This window comes from Chiloscyllium plagiosum, unplaced genomic scaffold (genome assembly GCF_037043375.1).
Source record: "Chiloscyllium plagiosum isolate Xiang-an unplaced genomic scaffold, Cpla_swu_hap1 HiC_scaffold_5, whole genome shotgun sequence".
In the NCBI taxonomy this organism is placed as follows: domain Eukaryota; kingdom Metazoa; phylum Chordata; class Chondrichthyes; order Orectolobiformes; family Hemiscylliidae; genus Chiloscyllium; species Chiloscyllium plagiosum.
Genome location: NW_028270143.1, coordinates 64,987,633 through 65,010,896, shown reverse-complemented (window position 1 = coordinate 65,010,896; position 23,264 = coordinate 64,987,633). Strand labels below are relative to the sequence as shown.

General features: G+C 40.4%; 1 protein-coding gene across 1 annotated transcript in view; it reads right to left on the bottom strand.

Moving 5' to 3' along the window:
* Positions 1-22,851, bottom strand: part of LOC148149952 (uncharacterized) — a 114,307-nt gene extending 91,456 nt beyond the window's left edge. Inside the window, exon 1 of the mRNA XM_087987765.1 lies at positions 22,090-22,851. Coding sequence (XP_087843891.1) covers positions 22,090-22,851 — 762 coding nt within the window. The remainder of the gene's footprint in view (positions 1-22,089) is intronic.
* Positions 22,852-23,264: the final 413 nt, after the last annotated feature.

The window sequence follows — 23,264 nt, the reverse complement described above, 5'->3', positions numbered from 1 at the left end:
CCCTGTGGTTTAGTGAAAATCAGAGGATGACTCTTCTTATGCATTTAACTCCTACTTTTACTTGAGTTGTATCAGGATTACACATGATTATCGATATTCTACCAACATTTGTATGGGTAACTAGGTAATATTCTTGGAAACAAATGTTCTTGGTAGTTTGCGTTATTTGAAGAAGGAGCATGAACTTTCATAGAGTCATAGAGATGTACAGCGTGAGAACAGTCTCTTTGGTCCAACTCATCCATACCTACCAGATATCCTAACCTAATCTAGTCCCATTTGCCAGAATGTACCTTTTACAAGAATAGTGTAAATTCAAAATTCCACTATTTGGATTTTGGTGAAGAGAAAAGCCACTTGAGAAAGCTCCACCAACACTGGTTTAAATTCTCTACCAACTTTACTGGATTCCGAAGAAGAATTATACCAGAGTCGAACTGTTAAGTTTGTTTCCCTCTCGATATATGCTGCCAGAGCTGCTGGGATTCTCCAGTATTCTCTGTGTTTGTTTCAGATTTCCAGCATTTGCAGCATTTTAGTTTTCTTAAAATTCCTATTATCTATGTGAGCAATTCCTCAGTTTGCCAACTGTGCAAGTTTGTGCTTACTCAAGTTAAGTTAATTTATGCTTACCAGAAATTTTGGGTAAGAGCAGCATTGTGAGTAATGCTGTTGGGGATCTGTCATGTCACAATTTTCATTCTTCAATTTCATTCAATGCTGTGCAGTTTTGAGAACCACACTTTTTGAGCATTACTGTGCTGAGAAGATGTTGAAAAAAACAAGAAGGATGATTTCAGAATTCAGCACTAAATTATGAAGAGATATTCACATACTCATTCAGTTTCGTTACAGCAAAGAAGATTAAGTAGCAACTTCACTAAGATTTTAAAAATGTTGCAAGTGATGGACGATGAAAATGCAAACAGTGTTATTTAACTTGAATTATATGTGCAGAACAGGAGTTAATTTGCACTGATTTAAAGTGACAAGTCTAAGGAAATGTGAAGGCTTTCTTCTGTGCTGTATAGTGAAATGTGGAATTCACTTCTGGCAAACAATGAATGTTGGCTATGGCTGGCTATTAGCTTTGGAAAAAGAGCATGACCAAATGTCTAATGTGACAAATTGGAAGTGTGAATGTTATCGACAAATAGAAGTATGACCAGGGAGATGAATCAAAGGTGCTACTTCTGAATTGAGCCCCAAGTCGCTGACCCAATCATAGTGACCCCACCCTAATCCCTGACTTAGACACTGTGGACCTATTCTAACACCACCCAAACACAATTGGGGGTGACTTACAGCCCAAGCCTTAGCTATTGAGTCTTGATATTGATATGCTGGATTTCTTCGTCTTCTGGTACAAAGAAGATATGGTTGTAATGATGATAATTGGTTTATAATATGAATGGAAACCTTGTGGCCCTGATAAGGATCTATGTTGACAGCCAGTGAGAAATTTGTATCATCTCATTTGGGAAAGGCTGCTGCATCTTTTGCTGCACAGGCACTGGACAGGCCAACAGTGGGCCTTCCAGGCAGAAACCCTGCTCACCAAGAACTGCAGGCAGATCAGATGATGGCAGCTCTTCTGTAGTTAGTGGCAATGGGTGGGACCAGTACCGTACCCTCATGGATCAAGGAGGATCCCTGACACTTGTAAATGATGGCAGGGAGGGGATTGCGGGGGAAAGGTGCAGTGATGCCAGCAGCAAGAGCAGTCACCCCTCCACACACAATCTTCCTGACGCCATCTCCCTCCTTCAGACACTTTGAGTGAGGGGCCACCCCAGGAGACTGCTACCCAACAAGCCAGGGATTTTCTGTTCAAGCTCGCTGGATGGTAAGCCTCTAGCCTGCTGCTCAGTTGATAATAAAAATTTTGGGATGAGGCCCTTAAGTGAGCATTATTAGCCACTTATGGACCCCAATTGACAGGTGGAGTGTTGGCCTTACTGCCACAGACTGAATTGGGGTAAAGGCAGGTAAGAGACAGCATCCCATTAACCAACCTCCTGTCTGATTTAGTGCCCCTTGTCACCAAGCTCACCTCAGGGAGGCACAAGACTCCATCCACAATATAACACCAAAATAAGTATTTTGGAAATTTGTTTGATTCAGTTTGGGAGGAAACTGAGAAACATTTTATGACAAGTCGCTCAAGAAAGTAAATAAGTGTGGTAACAGATACAGTAAAGGCTTTTAAGGGATTGGTGTTTTCAAGTGAACTTGCTTTCTCTCTACATTATGTTTTACTAATCATCCCTTAAGGTTCAGTTAATAATAATACCCATTTGATACTACTTGATGAGTAATTTATTCAAGCAATACCTTAACATTGTCAAGAAATAAAATAGCTGTCTCATTGATCCGTTCATTTATCTGCAAGCACTGTTGATAAATCCGTGTAAAATTGTCAAATTTGCACTTGCCATAAAAGTACTGATTTGGAGATAAAAGACATAACAATTCTCTGCACCAACTGTAACCAGAAATATGGAAACCTCATTCTGTGCAGAAGGATTGAGGATGACCTTGAAACATTTGCACATTGAGTTCTAAAAACTAACCAGATGATTCTAAAAGGAATTCACTGGATTGCAACTTGATTGTCTAACTTGTTCAGCAATTCTGAAAATTAGCAGGTAATGCCAACAGAGGGAGGGGGGGTTTCACACAAACTACTGCTTGCCAGTAAAATCCTCTTAATCTGCAATTCTTGTTCAAATGTTGAAAAGTTTGCAAAACCAGTCTGCTTGGAGAATGCATTAAGCTATGGGAAAACTATAACTTGCTCATTGAGAGGCCCATACAATTTCTTCAAGGCTTGTTGTGGTCCCATTAAGCAACAGGATACAATTTATGAGACATTTGTCCTTGCAGCAGTCTCTGGTTCTACCTTGTTAAGCGACCTGTTAAATGAAAAAAGGCATCTGGGGTGGCAGCTTTCCTCTATTAATGCTTTGCTTTTAAAGGTATCTTTTATACATCAGCAGAAACGACAGAAGTCATTTCTCATTGATAAGTGTCAATCCCATGTGAATGCCTATGACAAAATGAATGGTTAGAATATTCCAGGGCACAGATTTCCAATTTGCTTTTGCACACTTACAGAATAAAATCTGCCAAAAATGGCAAACATTGCTGAAGCATATTAATGAATAACCTGATATTAAATTGAAAATTTAATAGACAGAATGTGAATCAAAATTTGACAGTTTTATTATTGAAAATGAGCTGCTATAATACTACAAGGCAATTACAATCTTGTGCATTGTTTTACAAATTGAATTTTTTGCAGTGATATAGAACGCTGTTTTCCAAATTTAATTACGAAGATCACTTTCAAGATGTAAAGCTTGAAGGCCCAAATTTCCATCAGAATCAGAAATCCTATTTTTGACCCTGATCAAACAAAAAAAATACCAATTACATTCCTGAATAATCTTCTGATGAGAAATGATTCAAAACTGATTCAGCAACGCGACTCTTGATGGGAAGAGCAAAAGCCCTTTCAATGAAACTTTTCACACCAGGTGGGTAGGCTCGCAGGTGGGTAAGGTGGCGAGATGATGGGTTGGGAGAGTGGCAGGTTGGTGAGATGACTAAGATGGGTAGGATAGCAGGTATGTAAGTGAGGTGAGTAGATGAGTCTCAGGAGTCAGTTCAGATCAAGAGGATTGTCAGGGAGCTAAGCAGGGCAGATATGGGGGCAAGTGGTCAGGGAGGTAGGGTGATGGAATCAGCTCAGAGGGGAGGTTGAAGAAGGCTGAGCCAGGTCAGGTCAGGTCACGTGAGTTGGAATAGAAGGGCTAGTCAAGCAGATCAGAGCAGACTTATACAGCCAGTGGAGTAGTCAGAGGGTCAGGTAAGGAATTGAGGGAGGAGTTAGGATCTTAGAGTCTGTGACTGGAACATCAAATATATAGCTACTCAGGAAATATATTAAAATTTTTCTGCCTGATGTTTTCTGGATAACTATCCAGGCAGGTATGTTTAGATTAGATTACTTACTGTGTGGAAACAAGCCCTTCAGCCCAACAAGTCCACACCAACCCTCCAAAGAGCAACCCACCCAATTCCCCTACATTTACCCCTTCACCTAACACTACGGGCAATTTAGCATTGCCAATTCACCTAAATTGCACATTTTTGGACTGTGGGAGGAAACCCACACAGACACAGGGAGAATGTGCAAACTCCACACAGACAATTGCCCGAGGCGAGAACTGAACCTGGGTCTCTGGCGCTGTGAGGCAGCAGTGCTAACCAAACTCCTTCAATTCTATTTTGATTCTAGGTCAAACTCCATGACTAACCAGCGAGCTGATTGAGGTCTTTTATGGACACATTTATGGACAAATTTCTCTGCACTGTGTAATGGAATGAAATAGTTCAAGCAAAATTAAAAATCACACAACACCAGATTATTGTCCAACAGGCTTATTTGGAAGCACCAGCTTTCAGAACACCGCTCCTTCATCAGGTGGTTGGAGTGAAGGAACAGTGCTCCAAAAGCTAGTGCTTCCAAATAAACCAGTTGGACTATAACCTGGTATTGTGTGATTTTTAACTTTGTCCACCCCAGTCCAACACTGGTACCTCCTCATTGTCATTAAAGCAGACAGCATTGACAAATGAAAAGGAGCTTCATTCATAAAGAAGGAGATAGAAAAAGGGTGAGTAGGTATTAGATGGAATAATATAATTTCAATAGGAAAGGCCTCTTTTGAAGTATAAATATTAGTGTCGTCCAATCAAGACAAATTCACCATTCCTATCTGTCAATGGTTTGTAATGCAATGCAATGGAATTCAGATCTGAGCTTCTGTGTCTTGTCTGCTAAGTAAAGCATGCACAATTTGAAATGGTTATAATTGCATTGAGCCCTTGGCATTAATAGGTTGGAACAAATATATTGTTAACTCACTGACAACAAGATTCCCAGGTGAAACAATAATACTTTGCACATATTTTCAATTATTAAAATAAATTAATGTCACAATAATAACACTGAATATCAAGAAAGATATGAATATTATATTTGTGTTGAATACCAAAATCTTCAAAATAAAGAATGGTTCTATTCAATTAAAATATCAATCTTGCCAATTAAATTTTAGAAACAAACTAATCTCCTTGTAAGTTAACGGCAGAGTTTGATGTTTAATTCCTTCAACAGACAACTGACACAGTAGCCACTTCCGCCACTGTACTCCTGATGTTTGTAGTTAGACAAAAAGAGAAATCTTATCATGCAAAAATCGTGCCTTAAACAATGTAAAAGTGAAATTATAAGTGAAGAAATGAGCAGAAGAAAGTTACAAACATTACAACAAACACTGGAACATCTTCAAAAATCTAAGTCAATGCTTTTCCATGTGGCTAGTTTAGATGGAGAAGTCTATAAAGAGAGAGAAGGTATTTGCCAAATTAGTATGGAACATTAAGTCTCATTGGTATGGCATTGAAGAGAGAACTGCATTGACAGGTGTCACTTTTCACATGCTGTCTGCTGTCAAAGGAAGACTCAGAGGAGCCCAGAGCAAAGTGCAGTCAGGAGAGATCTCCCCAATGTCCTGGTCAACATTTATCCCTTAGGCAACAGTTAAAACATATTATTAAAATATAAAATGCTGGAAATATACAATGTGTCACAATGGAATGCTGCAGGAGAGAAAAAAAAGTCAATGATTATACACCAACTTAGTGCATGATCATAAAGTGAGACCATTCGTGGGTCATAAATGCAAATGGTGAAGTAGAAGACATTGTGCAGCCTTATTAACTAAACCACAATATTAATGTCTTGCCTCTGGTTTCCCTGGCCAATCAGGGATAAATGTAATAGATCTGTCAAAGGAAATTTTTTTGGTGCAGAAGACAACAACATGAGTTCAAACTTTACTACTGTTATGGACCAGTCCTCCTTAAAACATTTCAAAAAAGTAGCCTGGACCTTAACTTTTCTCATTGTTTTAAGCAGGTGTACAGTGAATATTCCAGGAGGGATGCAGCTGGCTCAACCATTTTGTTTAAAGAAAAAAATTTACTTGCATGAGTACCAAATTAAACACAAACAAAAGAAAACAGAATATAGAATAACAACCTATCTGAAAACCCAACTTATTGATGCTGTTCCAAATTCTGGCAACCAGCTCCATAAACACCCCTTGGCAAAAAAGGTAAAATCCAACACAGAGTCCTCCAGGAGAGAGAGATGGCAGAGAGATGCAGCATGGAACACCTTCTTCAATGAAGCTGTTTCATTTGGATTCCCAGCTTACAACTGACGAGTAGCTCTAAATAGCCAGACAGCTAAAAACCAAAACCAAACCAGAGTAAAACTGAGTTGGGAGAACTGGCCAATCACTTTTTACTCTACAAGTGTTTCTTTTTAAACTTAAAAGCTTGTTCAAGTAGATAAACCCAGCCATCTTGGCAACTCTGACAAAGGCAAGGACACCACAATCTTGTTAAAGAAGCAACATCGTCAAATGACACATGGATTCCTGAGCCTACAGAAGAATGGAGAAAAGATCTGGGAAAGGCTGACTGCTGGCTCTGTCAGCCTTATTTGGACATCGCACTGCAAGATCCAAAGGATTGCAATGAGATGAGCTCTCCCAATGATGAAAAGAGAACAATTTCTCTAATGAAACAGCTATTATTTGAAATGCAGGAGGCTGGAAGAACACAGCAGGCCAGGCAGCATGAGGAGGTGGACAAGTAAATGGTTCAGGTGTAACCCTCCTTCAGAAGAAGCCAAAATCCTCCACCACACACAACTCCCCCCCCCACCCCCACTCTATCAGCCTCCTCGGGGTACCCCTCCAAAGCCCACCTCCGAGCCTTATAAGTCCTGAAGAAGGATTATACCCAAAACATCAACTTCTCCACGTCCTGATGCTGCCTGGCCTGCTGTGTTCCTCCAGCCTCCTGCCTGTCTACCTTGGATTCCAGTATCTGGAGTCTTTTTGTCTCTGAATTGATTGAAATGCAACAGCAGAAGTGTACTCCTTCCAGCCTGGAGTTAGTGTTCCAAAACATCAGTTTTCTGTCGATTAGAGGGTAGCTAGTGTAAACCTCACAATTTCCAAAAAGAAGGTAGAAAGAAAACAGGGAATTAAAGACTAGTTAGCCTGAGATCTGTCTGGGGGAGGAATCCGAGAATCTCTTATAAAAGATCCAATTGCACGACACTTAGAAAACAGTGACAGGATTGGACAGAAACAATATGGATTTACCAAAGAAGAGTCACTGAGGACATGAAACATTAACTCTGTTCCTCTATTATATATGTTGCCATACTTACTGAGTTTCTCCAGTATTCTTTGCATTTATTGTCAATGTAATATCTCCAAATTTTCAGACAACACAAAGCTGGCTGGCGATCGAACTGTGAGGAGAAAGCAGAGATGCTTCAGTGATATTTGGACACCAATTATCGAAAGTAAACAGGGTAAAAACAATGACTGCAAATGCTTGAAACCAAATTCTGGATTAGTGGTGCTGGAAAAGCACAGCAGTTCAGGCAGCATCCGAGGAGCAGTAAAATCGACATTTCGGGCAAAAGCCCTTCATCAGGAACACAGGCAGAGTGCCTGAAGGGTGAACAGGCAGGAGCAGTTGATTGTGAAGAAGACAACTGATATGTCCATAAGGAGATGATTTGAATATAGAAGCAGAGATGTCTTGTTGCGACTGTACAGGGCATTGGTGAGACCACACCTGAAGCACTGTGAGCAGATTTAATTTCCATATCTGAGGTGTTCTAGCTATGGAGGAAATGCAGTAAAGATTTGCCATACTGATTCTTTGGGTGGCAGAACTGACATATGAAAAGAGATTGGATCAGTTAGGATGCTATTCGCAAGAAGAATGAGGGGAGAATATAAAGCAAAACCAGGTGCTCCAGTTTCCTCCCATTATCCAAAGATGTGCAGCTTAAGTGAATTGGCCATGCTAAATTGCCCATAATGTTCATGGATGTGTAGGTTAGGTGCATTAGTCAGGGGTAAATATAGGGTAGGGGAATGGGTCTGGGTGGTTTACTTTTCAGATGGTCAGTGTGGACTTGTTGGGCTGAAGGGCCTGTTTCCACACTGTGGGGTTTTAAATTTTAATTCTAATATGACAGCAACCCATCAGATTCTAAAAAGACTAGACAGTGTAAACATAGAAACAGATAAATCGTAGTTACAGAGCACCTTACGTACCCATCCTCAGTGTAGCATGTCGCTGCTTGGAGTTCTCATGGCTACCAGTCAAATGGTCTCATCCTCGTCCTTAGCTCATTAGTATACTCAGTCTTTAAATAAATAACACAACATCCCTTTTTTTCTCCCAAAATAAAATGACATACATTAATACATATGTATTTTTATGCTAATAGAACATGGTGTACCAACATGCAGCTCCAACTTTCAATATCTGATACCTTTATGGATTGAAGACATTTTTAAAAAGGACAAATGGTGCCAAAAGCCTGGAGGGTGGCTAATATTGTACCTTTATTTGAGAAAGGCTGTCAGGAGGAGCCGGGGAACTATAGATCTGTGAGCCTGACATCGGTGGTGGATAAGTTGTTGGAGGGGATTCTGAAAGATAAGGTTTGGAGAGGCAAGGACTGATTAGGGATAGTCAGCATAGTTTTGCGTATGGGAAATTTTGACTCACAGACATGATTGTGTTTTTTGAGGACTTAACCAAAAATTATGAAGGCAGAGTGGTAAACGTTAACAACATGGATTTTAGCAAAGCCTTTGACAAGATTCCACATGGTAGACTAATTCGTAAAGTTAGATCATATGGGATTCAGGGAAAGCTCACCAAAATTGGTTTGACGGTATAAGACAGAGGGTGGTAGTGAAGGATTACTTTTCAGACAGTAGTCGTATTGTTGAACAGAGAGACCTCGGGTTTCAGGTTAATAGTTCTTTGGAAGTTACTTCACAGGTAGACAGAGTGGTTAAGAAGACATTTAGCACACTTACTTCATTGCTCAGACCATTGAGTAGAGGAGTTGCGATGTCATGGTGAGGTTGTACGAGACATTGATGAGGCTACTTTTGCAATGCTGCATACAGTTCTGGTCACTCTATTATAGGAAGGCTATTATTAAACTGGAGAGGGTTCAGAAAAGATTTACCAAGATGTTGTTGGGACTGGAGGGTTTGAGTAATAAACATAGGCTGGATAGGATGAGACTTTTTTACTAGAGCATAGGAAGTTGAAGAGCTTCAGTTACTAATCATTACATGATTTCCTTTTAAAATTCCACCTCTGAAACATTTATATCATCTCCATTTGGCCAAAAGCATCTGAAATTGTCTGTCATCTCTTGTATTATGTCAGATCATCCTTCCATAATAAAATGATAATTTTCCATAATGCCCTCAGTCATGCTTCATCAGCTGTTTATGTTTGAAATTTGTTGCATTTGTGCTGATCAATTGACTTTAAGAATATCGTCCACTTAGATAGCACCAGGTGCTACTGTCAAGAAGACACTTCTTCCTCAGGTGGCTGAGACAATTCAGCAGTCCATAAGGACAACCACCAATTTACAGATACATCATAGAAAGCATTCTATACAGGTGCACAACAGCCTGGCATGGCAACTGCTCTGCCCAGGACCGTAAGAAGCTACAGAAAGTTATGTGCACAGCCCAGATCATCACAAAAGCCAACCTCCCATCTATGGGACTCCACAGAAAGGCTGCCAACTTATTAAAAACCCATGCCTCCCTAGAAATGTTCTCTTCCAATCTTGTCAGACAGAAGATACAGAAGCTTGAGCATATACACCAACATGTTCAAGAACAGCTTCTTCCATGCTGTTAATGGACTGATGAATGGATTCTCTAACTTCAAATAATATTGAGCTTGTTAATATTGATCTTGCTTTGTGCACCTCCTGTGCAGCCGTAACCTCGTAAACCTTGCTCTGTCTAAGCACCCTATGATCTGTATGTCCTTGTTTGCTATGATCTGCCTGTATGGATCACAAAACAAAACTGTTCACTGTACTCACTTCATGTGACTACAATAAATCAAATCAAATCAAAGTCAATACTGTGTACTTGAAATGTAAGTGGAATTTTCATATTCATAATTGAATGTGGTAATCTGCTCAATGTGTCCAAGAAAACCATTTTGGTACCAGGTTTGTTGCAGATGTCAAAGTCTTTTCTTGTACTTTTGCAAAAATCATTTCCAATGGTTTGTGATTGACTTCCAGTGTGAAGTGCTTACTGTACAAATACATATGAAAACTTGTAATGCTGAATACTACAACAAGTGTTCACATTGCACATTGGAATAATGGGATTCATTTACAGTCCAAATATATTCATTTACCATCTTGGATGGTGCATGCCCTTAGCCCTTTCAGGAATTCTTTTCCTTGGAAAATAGTACTGAAGGATATAGGTTTCAGGGCAATGTTTGTTTACATGATTCAAAGATGTGTTAACACTCATCCTGCCATACATAGAGAACATCCTTTCTTCAGAGCTTTCTTAATGATGATGTTTTACAGAAACATTTTGTATGAATGGTGCTAGGAAGTGAACAAAAATCTGCAGGTCTTCTTTGTCTTCTTTGATGATTAGGTATATGTCTTACATCTTCAGTGTTGTTTGAATCAGGACAAGTCCCATAACCTGAAGGAATAAAGGATCTGATCTACATTCATCTGGTTCTTCTTGCCATTGAAGATAAGACTTCTATGCTGTCGTCAGTGATTAAAGGCTTGAGTCTTGCTCTTCTTTGGTTTTGCCCTTCGCAGCAATATCATGCATGTACACCTGGGAATTCCTTCTGTAATTCTGTCCACGTGCTACTGGAACAGATCCTGACTGACCAATTGACTGAAAGGTAGTCTGTAGAGCAATATCTTCCAAATAGTATTCTGAAAGTCATAATTTCTTGATTGTTTGGCTAAGTGAACCAACCAATATCTATGTTCAGCATCCAGCTTTGAAACAAATTTAGCTCCTTGTGAATTTGGGATTCAATCCCTCTAATGTTGAAATTTTGTCTGGATATCTCTTGAAAGGTACATTTGGACAACTTGGATCCAGACATACCCTGATTCTGCCATCTTAATTTTGTGTATGTATTCAGACTATACTGGTCTATGTGCTAATGTTCATGACAAATAATAATGTCATGTTCCATATTATCTAGTTTACTTTAAGCTTTTTAAACATCTGAATGCTGCACTTTCTGGGAGAGTCAATTGACAGAGTTACAGAGGTACAACAATTCTCAGAGGTACAACATAACATCACCCTTTTAATTTCCTATAGCATTACACCTGTCTTGGCATATTTTCTCTAAGTCCTGGAATGAATTTAGTGCTTGATGAATCTGTTTCCTTTCAATGTGAAATGTATTGATGAATTCAGATATGTACTTTAATATTTAATTGTAAAGTAAGGCACCACAATAACTGCACTGGAACAGGACAGCCTTAAATATCATTACAACAATTTGTTACTTGGAAATTGTGAATTAACTTGTGTGTGTGGGTGCCACTTGTTCTGGCAACGATCCATTATTTTGTGACAACTCTGTGTACTTGTCATTTCATAAACCTTTACATCAGTCAGAATCACTTAACACTTGAACTAGTCAGCACCATTTTATTTTTACAACTTGATGCTTTTTGAATTAATATGAGAATTACAGTTAAATTAAAAATAAATGTTTCACTTCAGTCACAGAAATCATGCTAGAGACATAAAACGTGACTGTGCTCTTTGATTGATGTGGTGCCATGACTGGAAATGAGTAGGAGGATATGTTTACATTTGGCATCTGAAGTCATGTCAAATTGATAAGTTAAGAATATTTCAGCATGTGTCAAAAATATCCAAGGGGTGGTTGGGTGAACAAATAAATAAATAAAACAAATGTTAAAGAAAATGTCTTTTCCGTGAAATAATTGCAGGCTGCAGCATTTGAAAGATATTTTGCAATAAATGATAGTGAAGCAGTGGCATGTTGGTACTGGCTGCAGTTCTGTGAACCACTCACAATTCTGATTTGTATAACTGATATTCTGCTTCAGTAAATGCAATCAAAATTGGGCCAGATTAATGTACTATCATTTGTGAGTTTAAAACACACTGAGGAAAAATTTAGAAGTATGAAGCTTTGGAAATACCAATGTTGGGAAGGACATAACAGAATAGAACGTTTTGCAGCAGAAAGAAAATAGATACGTTGTTCCAGCAACAGGAAGTGCGGGAGCGTCAAGCAGGAGGCTGTTGGGATGGTGAACAAAAATGTAAAAACTCACCTTTATATTAGATTCCCTACAGTGTGGAAAAAGGCCCAGTCCACACCAAACTTCTGTAGAGTAACCCAGCCAGACCTATTTCCCTCAGACTAATTGACCTAATACTATTGGGCAATTTAGCTAACCTGCACATCTTTGGACTGTGGGAGAAAACCAGAGCACCTGGTGTAACCCATGCAAACACGGGGAGAACACAAATTGCACACAGACAGTCATCCAAGGCTGGAATTGAACCTGGGACCGCGGTGCTGTGAAGCAGCAGTGCTAACCACTGAGCCACCATACCGCCCCCAGTGTCAGGGCCTGCCATTTTATAGGAGCATAGGCAGTGGTGAACACCGTGGGCTGTCGGTAATATCGTTGGGCAGTGGCTGAACTTGGGACATTACATGTGTAGTGTCTCCCACCCTTCCTCCTCTAACCAAAAAAAAAGGACTCTGTGGTGGGTTGATAAGATAAGTTGGTTGGTTAAGAATTTACTTTTTTATCCATTAATTGCTTAATTGAATAAGACCATAGCAGAGAAGTACTAGAATTTTTTTAACTCAAATTTGTATTTATTAATTAGCTAGGTATAGATGTGTTGTCCGGTGATGTGCTGTAGCTGTATGATGTGGGAGCTGGCTGATCCCATTGTGAACTGCTATGACCACATCTGCAGCAAGTGTTGTTTGCTGGAACAACTCCGGCTCAGATTTGATGATCTAGAATCTGAATTTCAAACATTGCGGCACATCCGGGAGGGGGAGAGTTACCTGAATGCTTTGTTTTGGGAGCCAGTCACACCTGGTAGATTAAGTCATTCAAGTTCAATTAGTGATCAGAGACAATAGGGTGTGATTTCAAGTGAGGTAGATAGGGGATCCTGAAATCAGGAGTAGAGGAGCCTCAGCGTTTGAACTTATCCAACAGGTATGAGATTCTTGCTCCCTGTGTGGATCAGGAAAAGGGCTGCGGGGAGGATGAGCCATTTGACCACGGCACATCGGTGCAGAAGGCCATTCAACAGTGGAGAGCAAAAAGACAAGTGGTAGTTATAGGGGATTCTATAATTAAGGGGATAGAGAGCATCATTTGCAAGCCAAATGCCAGGGTGCAGGACATCTCTGACCAGCTTGAAAGGATACTGGAGCGGGAGGAGGAGGATCTAGTTGTTGTGGTCCATGTTGGGACGAACAAAATAGGCAAGGCTAGGAAGGAGAACCTGTTTGGGGATTATCGAGCACTATGAATGACATTAAGGAACAGGTCCTCAAGGGTCATAATCACCAGATTATTCCTCGAGCTACGTGCAAATTGGCTTAGGGACAAGAAAATTATGGAAGTAATCCCGTGGCTAAGGAAATGGTATGGGAAAGAGGGGTTCCATTTCGTATTTCATTGGGCATTGACATCAGTTTTGGAACCGGGGGTGAACTGTATAGATGGGACGGTCTCCACCTGAACGGATCTGGAACCAGTGTTCGAGCAAAAAGGATAAATAGGGTGGTCACTGGACTTTAATCTAGTTAGTCGGGGGGGAGGGAAGGGACAGGGAAAGCAACAGGAAATATGGTGATAAATGAAAAGGTAAGCAGCAGGTTAGCACGTATGCAGAAGGGTTTAGGTTCAAGGCAGACTATGAAAGAAGCAAAACAGAAGGATAACTCAGGAGATATTAGAGATGTTGTGAATCATGATGGTAAGAAAGCTAGCATAAAGGCACTCTGCCTGAATGCTCATAGCATTTGTAACAAGGTTGATGAGTTAACAGCACAAATCATCATGAGTGAATATGATTTGGTAGCTATCACAGAGACATGGTTGCAGAATAGTCATGACTGGGAATTAAATATCCAGAGGTACCAGACTATTCGGAAAAATAGACAGGAATGCAAGGGAGGTAGTGTACTCTGATATTCAAGGATGACATCAGGGCAGTGCTAAGAGATGATATAGGTTCTATGGAGTATGAGGTCGAATCTATTTGGGTGAAAATTAGGAATTCCAAGAAGAAAAAGTTACTGATAGGCATAGTCTATAGGCCACTAAATAATAATATCACATTGGGGCAGACAATAAACAAGGAAATAACTAATGCCTGCAAAAATGGTATGGCTATTATCATGAGGGATTTTAATCTAGATAGCCTGGAGGAGGAGTTTGTTGAGTGAATCTGTGATAGTTTTCTTGAACAGCATGTAGTGGACCCAATGAGGGAGCAAGCTATCGTAGATCCTAGGCATGATGGCGAATATCCTTGCCAACATTTATAGGTGCGCCATCGAGAGCAGTTTGTCTGGATGTATCACTACTTGGTATGGCAACTGTACCACTCAAGATTGGAGACGGTTACAGAGATTGATTAACTCAGCCCCGACAATCAAAAAGGCCAACCTTCCATCTATAGAAACCATCTACCAGGCCTGCTATCGAGGAAAGGCCACCATCATTCTTAAAGATCTATCCCAACCTGGCAATGTTTTTCTACAACCTCTACCATCGGGGAGATGGTACAGAAGCCTGAACATACGCACCAGTCAGTTTCGAAACAGTTTCTACTCTACTGTTGTTAGAATAATGAATGGATTCACAAACTTTTAACATTCGCCTGTACCTGTGTTTTTGTTTTTGCTGCTGTTTACCTATTATTTACTGTGTTAGGTAAGGGGTAAATGTAGGGGTATGGGTGGGTTTCGCTTCGGCGGGTCGGTGTGGACTTGTTGGGCCGAAGGGCCTGTTTCCACACTGTAATCTAATCTAATCTAATCTATGCTACTTAAGTCTGTGATCTGCCTGTATTGCTGGCAAGACAACGGTTTTCAATGTGCCTCGGTACACATGACAATAAATTCAATTCAATTCAATTCAATTCAATTCAATTCATCTGGTCCTATGTAATGAGACAGGAATAATTAATAACCTCATAGTCAGGGATCCTCTTGGAAGGAGTGATGACAGTGTGGTTGAATTTAAACACAGCTCGATACTGTGAAGATTAAATCCAATACCAGGGTTCTGTGCTTGAATAAGGGGGACTATGATAGAATGAGGGAGGACCTGCCTAAATGAGACTGGAAACAGAGACTTTATCACGCCACAGTTGACAAGCAGTGGAGGACCTTTAAAGAAATTTTTCAAAGTGCTCAGCAAAAATATATTCCGGTGAGGATAGACTGTAAGAGGAGGGATAATCTGCCATGGCTATCGAAGGAAATAAGGGAGGCTATCAAAGTGAAAGAGAAGGCATACAAGAGGGGCCAAAAACAGCAGGAATCTAGAAGTTTGGGAAAACTTTAAAGGTCAACAGAAAGCCATAAAAAGAGCTATAAAGAAAAGTAAGATAGAGTCTGATAAAAAAAACTAACACAAAAAATAAGGATAAATAGCAAAAGTTTTATAAATATATAAAATGAAGAAGAGTGGCTAAAGTAAATGTCGATCCTTTAGAGGATGAGACGGGGCAGTTAGTTATGGGATAGGATGAAATGGCTGAGGCATTGAACAGGTACTTTGCATTGGTCTTCATAGTGGAGGATAATAATAACATGCCCGTAAGTGACAAAGAAACAAAGGTAGGTGAGGACCTGGAAACAATTATTGTTATGGAAGAGTTAATGTTGGATAAGCTAATGGAGCTAAGGATAGATAAGTCTCCTGACCCTGATGGAATACATCCCAGGGTATTAAAAGAGATGGTGGGAGAAATAACAAAAGAACTGACAGCAATTTTCTAAAATTCGCTGGGCTCTGGAAAAGTCACGGCAGATTGGAAAATCGCAAATGTGACGCCACTGTTTAAAAAGGGAAGTAGACAAAAGATGGGGAACTATAGAGCAGTGAGCTTAACCTCTGTAGTGGGGAAGATGCTTGAGTCTATTATCAAAGAAGAAATAGCAGGGCATTGCAAAAGAATTTTTCCCATTGTACAGATGCAGCATGAGTTCATGAAGGGCAGGTCATGCTTCACAAATCTTTTGGAATTCTATGAAGATATTTCAAACACAGTGGACAACAGAGACCTAGTGGATGTGGTGTACCTAGGTTTCTAAAAGGCCTTTGACAAGGTGCCACACATGAGGCTGTTGTATAAGCTAAGGATGCATGGTGTGAGGGGAAGAGTATTAGCATGGATAGAGGATTGGTTGACTAACAGGAAGCAAACAGTTGGGATAAATGGGTGCTATTCTGGCTGGCAATCAGTGACTAGTGGTGTGCCTCAGGGATTGGTGTTGGGACCACAATTATTTACAATTTATATAGATTACTTGGAGTTGTGGACCATGTGTACAGTGTCAAAATTTGCCAATGACACTAAGATGAGTGGCAGAGCAAAGTGTGCAGAGGTCTGTGAGACTTTGCAGAGGAACATAGATATATTGAATGAGTGGGCAAAGGTCAGGCAGATAGAATACAATGTTAGTAAATGTGAAGTCATACATTTTGATAGGAGTAACAGCAAAATAGATTATTGCTTGAATGATAAAAAGTTGCAGCATGCTGATTTGCAGAGAGATCTGGGTGTCCTTGTGCATGAAACGCAGAAGGTTGGTCTGCAGGTACAACAAAGTAATTAAGAAGGCAAATGGAATTACTAAAGAGGTTGAGTTTAAAAGCAGAGAGGTAATTTTACAGCTGTACAAGGTGCTGGTGAGGCCACACCTGGAGTACTATATGCAGATTTGGTCTCCTTACTTAAGAAAGGATGGACTGGCACTGGAGGGGGTGCAGAGGAGGTTCACTACATTGATTCTGGAGTTGAGGGCGTTGGGTTATGAGGAGAGGCTGAGTAGACTGGGATTATATTCATTGGAATTCAGAAGAATGAGGGGGGATCTAATAAAACATATAAAATTATGATGGGAATTAATAAAATAGAAATAGATAGGATGTTTTGACTGGTAGTGAGACTAGGACAAGAGGGCAGAGCCTCAAGATTAGTGGAAGCAGATTTAGAACTGAACTGAGAAGGAACTTCTTCACCCAGAGGGGTGTTAATCTGTGGAATTCCTTGCCCAGGAAAGTAGTCAATGCTACTTCAGTAATCACTCTTAAAGTTAAGGTAGACACCTTTTGAAAAATAAAGGAATTAAGGGACATGGTGAAAATGCAGGTAAGTGGAGCCGAGTCCCTGAAAAGATTAACCATGATCTTATTAAGTGACTGGGCAGGCTTGAAGGGCCAGACAGCCTACTCCTGCTCCTGGTTCTTGTGTTCTTAGGTTGACAGATGCAATCACAGAATCACAAAAGTGTTGCAGTGCAGAAAGGGGCTATTTGGCCAACTGTGCCTGCACTAGGTCTTCAAACCAGCATCATTACCTAGTTCCAATTTCCCACATTTCCGCATATCATCGGAAATTATTTTTATCCAAATAATCATCCAAAACCCTCTGAATGCTTCAGTTGAACTTGCCTCAATCGCACATTTTAGCAACCCATTCCATACCCTAACTACTCACTGAGTGAAAAGTTTTTAGTCACATCATTCCTTGCTTCTTTTGTCAATCACTTTAAATCTATGCCCTCTTGCTCATGTTCCTTTTACAAGTGTGAACAGTTTCACCTTATCTACTCTATCCAGCCAACTTATGATTTTGAAAACCTCTATTAGATTTCTTTTTAGCCTTCTTTTATCCAAGAGAACAGTTCCAACTTCAAGCTATCTTCATAACTGAAGTTCCTGATCCCTGGAACCTCTCTTGGAAATCACTGTTGCACTCTCTCCAATGCATTCATATTCCTCCACCAACGTAGCACCCAGAACTGAACAATGTGCCAGGTGAGGTCTCACAACTGGCTTATACGAGTTCAGCATTAACTTCTTGCTCTTGTCCTCGCTGCCTTCTTAAAAAGCTGAGGATACTGTATCCTTTACTTACTGCTCTTTCCACCTTACCTACCACTTTCAATGCACATATCCACCCTCTGTCCTATCCCTCGGTCAATTTTATATCCATGTTGTCACTGACCCTTTCATTCTATTACCAGTAACTTTCCTCAAAGGACTGTTGTATGACACGATATCAACTGACTTCAAGGAGCACTTAGCATAATAACATTAGCAATAAATTCTTCCACTTGTCACCTTGGCAGCAATTTTTGACACACTGTGCCCTAATTTAACAACATGTAATAAATTACGATATCCAATTAATGCAGAATTACAATCATCATAGCTAAGTATCTGAGCATGTAAGGATGAAAGTTTTTGACCCAGTGCATCACCGAGGGGGAGCTGACCTCATCAGACAACAGCTCAATAAAATATTAAAAACACAAAGGTTTTGCTTACTGAGAGGAATAACCATGGAGAAGGTAGTGGTCAGGAGGACTGTATTTTTTTTGACAGGATTCACAGTGCACACATTTCACGGGAGTCTTGGTGACAGCTAAACATAATTTCCAGATTTTCTTTTAAGTGACTTAATGATGTGAAGAAAACCACAAAAGAAAACGATTCCATTGCAAACTCCAGGCATTAAGCTTTGTTCATTTAATATACTTAATTGGGCATAGTTCACAGCATTCTAAAAACAAATAGTGTAGGTCATGAATATCAATTTCAAAACTTGATTTGGAAAATGGTCTTCTATTTCTAATGGCTGGATTTGAAATTCCTCTCAGCCATTTTAGAAATCTCTGTAGTGTCTACTACTGACATTTACTTTAGGTGACATTTTACAACCTCACATTCATATTCCTTACACTAAATGGAATACACCATTAACTTTACAAACAAAAATGCATTGAAATGCCCCATTTAGCACAAAATCAAGGATGACTCTCTGGTGCACTATTGAGGAAGTACTCTACTGTCAGAGGTGCTGTCTGTTGGAAAACATGTTAAAACAAGGCCCGTTTGCACTCTCATTGGATGCAAGGGAACCTATGGAACTGTCTAGAATGTCACAGAGGCTACCCCCAGTGTCCTGGCCAATATTATTCCCTCAATCAACATTACAAAAACAGGTAAGATGCACATTAGCATATTGCTAGTTGTTGGTTTTTGCTGCACACATTTCCGACATACAATAGCTGGCAGTTTTGATGCACAATTGGCAGGGTAGGTGGGGAGTGGCAGGGAGTGGGCGGAGTGCGTTGACTGCTGATTGGGTACTCTGGTGACCTGCAAATGACCCATTAGTGATAAGAGTCCTTCTGATGAACTATTCCCACGCACCCCACAAAAAACACTAAATTTAGATGCAAAGTGGGCATAACAGGCATTTCTAATGGCATTGGCAGATAAAAATATTTGATTATGATTTGTGAGCTGCAGTACAATTCATATTGTTGATTGGCAACTTATTGGATGGTCAGGAAATCAGGGACAAATTATTCCCTTAAAGAGTAGCCTGAATCTCCTAAAAGGGAGGGATTTTCTGTTTACATTGCAAATGGACTGCATAATAAAGAGTTCAGAAACTTGGATAGAGAATAATGATCAATAGGTTAACCTACTACAATGCAAACATTACCTTCTGCAGGTTAGGTGATAATACCAGTAGTTCACTTTATCAGGCTATTGGCTTAACTTCACATTATATTTCTTTCACTCTTGAAAAGACAAAAAATTGGATGCATTACCTGACCGTGTCTTTTTCAGATGCTGCAAAATATGTCACGCAGGTTATTTTGGAATCCAAGTAATGTACCAATTAATGAATGCATTAGAGGATCTTACAAATAACATTCGAGTAATGTGAGGGTGGGAGTGAGAGAGGAATATTGGCAAAAGATTCTGAGATACATATTCATCTTTCAACTATGCTGTGGGTGGAAACCTAATGGACATTTCAGTGATATGTAGGAATGGCAGGCCAATAGCACTGCGTAAATATGTAAAGTATCTGATCAAAATGGGAACCTTTAGAATGTATTTATGTCCTATTTCTCGATCACTGTGTTTTTATGCCCACAAATAAACAAGTGATTGGTTAATTAGTTCTGTCTAATAAAGTTAGCAGAGCATAAAAGCATTTAAAAATAGTGGCTATAAAAGAATTGAGTTAAATGTAGAAATGGAATCAACAAAGAAGATTCAAAGATAAGTATGCAGGACTGAAAAAAAAATGAGGTTGATATAATGTGAAATCATATGGTCCAAATGAAGATTTAGTGAAAACATTTATGCTTCAACACTGGAAAACCAATCTCCAAGTATAAATTGATAAAACACCAAGTAGCTTTAATCTTTGATGGGAAAAAAGGGAATCAATCATTAAATAGACAATAATGGATAAACAGCAAAGCCTGTCAAAAATTTCATTCTGTGTTCTTCTAGTTGGACTTGAATACGAGTTTGACATAGATATTCCACTGAAGTTACGGCAATTGAGTTGGAGTACTCCAGAAGAAATTCCAAGTAAACAAGACTAAATTGCATTTTAAATGAAAGACTTATGTTGAAATAGAGCTAAACATGCTCAATCAAAGTTTGGGTGAAGATTTGTAGCTCGGGTGCTCGTTGTTGTGGTTCTGTTCGCCGAGCTGGAAATTTTTTTGTTGCAAACGTTTCGTCCCCTGTCTAGGTGACATCCTCAGTGCTTGGGAGCCTTCTGTGAAGCGCTTCTGTGGTGTTTCCTCCGGCATTTATAGTGGCCTGTCCCTGCCGCTTCCGGTTGTCAGTTTCAGCTGTCCGCTGTAGTGGCTGGTATATTGGGTCCAGTCGATGTGTTTGTCGATGGAGTTTGTGGATGAGTGCCATGCTTCTAGGAATTCCCTGGCTGTTCTTTGTTTGGCTTGCCCTATAATGGTAGTGTTGTCCCAGTTGAATTCATGTTGCTTGTCGTCTGCGTGTGTGGCTACTAAGGATAGCTGGTCGTGGCGTTTCGTGGCTAGTTGATGTTCATGGATGCGGATCGTTAGCTGTCTTCCTGTTTGTCCTATATAGTGTTTTGTGTAGTCCTTGCATGGGATTTTGTACACTACATTAGTTTTGCTCATACTGGGTATTGGGTCCTTCATTCTGGTGAGTTGTTGTCTGAGGGTGGCTGTTGGTTTGTGTGCTGTTATAAGTCCTAGTGGTCGCAGTAATCTGGCTGTCAGTTCTGAAATGCTCCTGATGTATGGTAGTGTGGCTAGTCCTTTGGGTTGCGGCATGTCCTCGTTCCGTTGTCTTTCTCTTCGGCATCTGTTGATGAAATTGCGCGGGTATCCGTTTTTGGCGAATACCTTGTACAGGTGTTCCTCTTCCTCTTTTTGCAGTTCTGGTGTACTGCAGTGTGTTGTGGCCCTTTTGAATAGTGTCTTGATGCAACTTCGTTTGTGTGTGTTGGGGTGGTTGCTTTCATAGTTCAGGATTTGGTCTGTGTGTGTGGCTTTCCTGTGTACCTTAGTGATGAATTCTCCATTTGGTGTTCTCTGTACCCTCACATCTAGGAATGGGAGTTGGTTATCCTTTTCTTCTTCTCTCGTGAATCGGATTCCTGTTAGTGTAGCGTTGATGATCCGATGTGTTTTCTCTATTTCTGTGTTTTTAATGATTACAAAGGTGTCATCCACATATCTGACCCAGAGTTTGGGTTGAATTTGTGGTAAGACTGTTTGTTCTAACCTTTGCATTATTGGTTCTGCTAAGAGTCCAGAGATCGGTGAGCCCATGGGTGTTCCGTTGATTTGTTCGTATATCTGGTTGTTGAATGTGAAGTGTGTTGTGAGGCACAAGTCCAGTAGTTTAAGTATGCCGTCTTTGTTGATAGGTTCCACGTCCTGTTGTCTGTTCTGTATGTCCAGCAGGTTGGCTATTGTTTCTCTGGCTAGGGTTTTGTCAATAGAGGTGAACAGTGCCGTTACGTCGAATGAGACCATAGTTTCTTCCTTGTCTATGTGTATATTTCTGATGATGTCCAAGAATTCCTGTGTTGATTGTATAGATTGTCTGGATCCACTGATCAGGTGTTTCAGTTTCTGCTGTAGTTCTTTAGGCAGTTTGTGTGATGGTGTCCCTGGTAGTGATACTATGGGTCTGAGTGGGATGTCTGATTTGTGCACTTTAGGTAGTCCATAGAATCTGGGGGTGTTGTTGCTTTCAGGTTTCATTCTTTGTAGGTCCGACCTGGTTATCTGTCCGTTTTTTTGTAGATTCCTCTGTGTGTAATTTATCCTATTGGTGAGCTGTGGGGTGGGGTCAAACTCCCTCTTTTGGTAGGTGTTGGTATCTGCAAGTAATTGTTGTGCTTTTTGGGTGTCTTCTGCTTTGTCCAGGATGACCATCATTCTGCCTTTGTCTGCTGGTAGTATGATTATGTTTTTATCGTTTCTTAGTGATTTTAGTGATTCCCTCTCCTTGGTGTTGAGGTTATGTGTTTGTCTTTTTCTTGTTATCAGCGGTACGATACTTTGCCTCACTGTTTGTCGTGTCTCTTCTGTCAGTCCATTGTTCCTGAGTGTGCATTCTAGTGCTGCGAGGAAGTCTGCTGTCCTGGCGTCCCTGTGGTTGTAGTTGAGTCCCTTGGCCAGTATTGTTCTTTCCGTGTCTGTGAGCTGTCTGTGGGAGAGGTTTTTAACCCAGGTGTGTGTTGTGGTGTCCTCTTTGTTGTGTGTTAGTTTGGCCATTTTTTCTTTTAGTGCCGTTTTTTTGCGGTGTGTGGTCCTGTTCTGTCCTATGGTGACAGCCCGTTCTATGGTCTGGGTCCATTCTTGATTAGTGGTTTTTGAAATTAACGACTTTTGGCGCGCAATTTCTTGTCTGTTGTGTCTGTTGTGTGCGTCTGTAATCATTACCTGGACCATCCTGAACCCGTTCTGTCTGGCTGTGTCTCTGGCTTGTGGATTGTTGACTGGTGGTCTGTATCTGACACATGGTGGAAGGATTCGATTCTTTCGGCATTCAAGCAGGAACCGGAGTTGTTCGTATGTGGCGCTTAGGCGGTTAGCGCAGGATTCCCATTTCCTGGCTTGTCTTAGCGTCTCTCGCCCGTAAGTGTTCAAAGTTTGGGTGAAGATTTGTAGCTCGGGTGCTCGTTGTT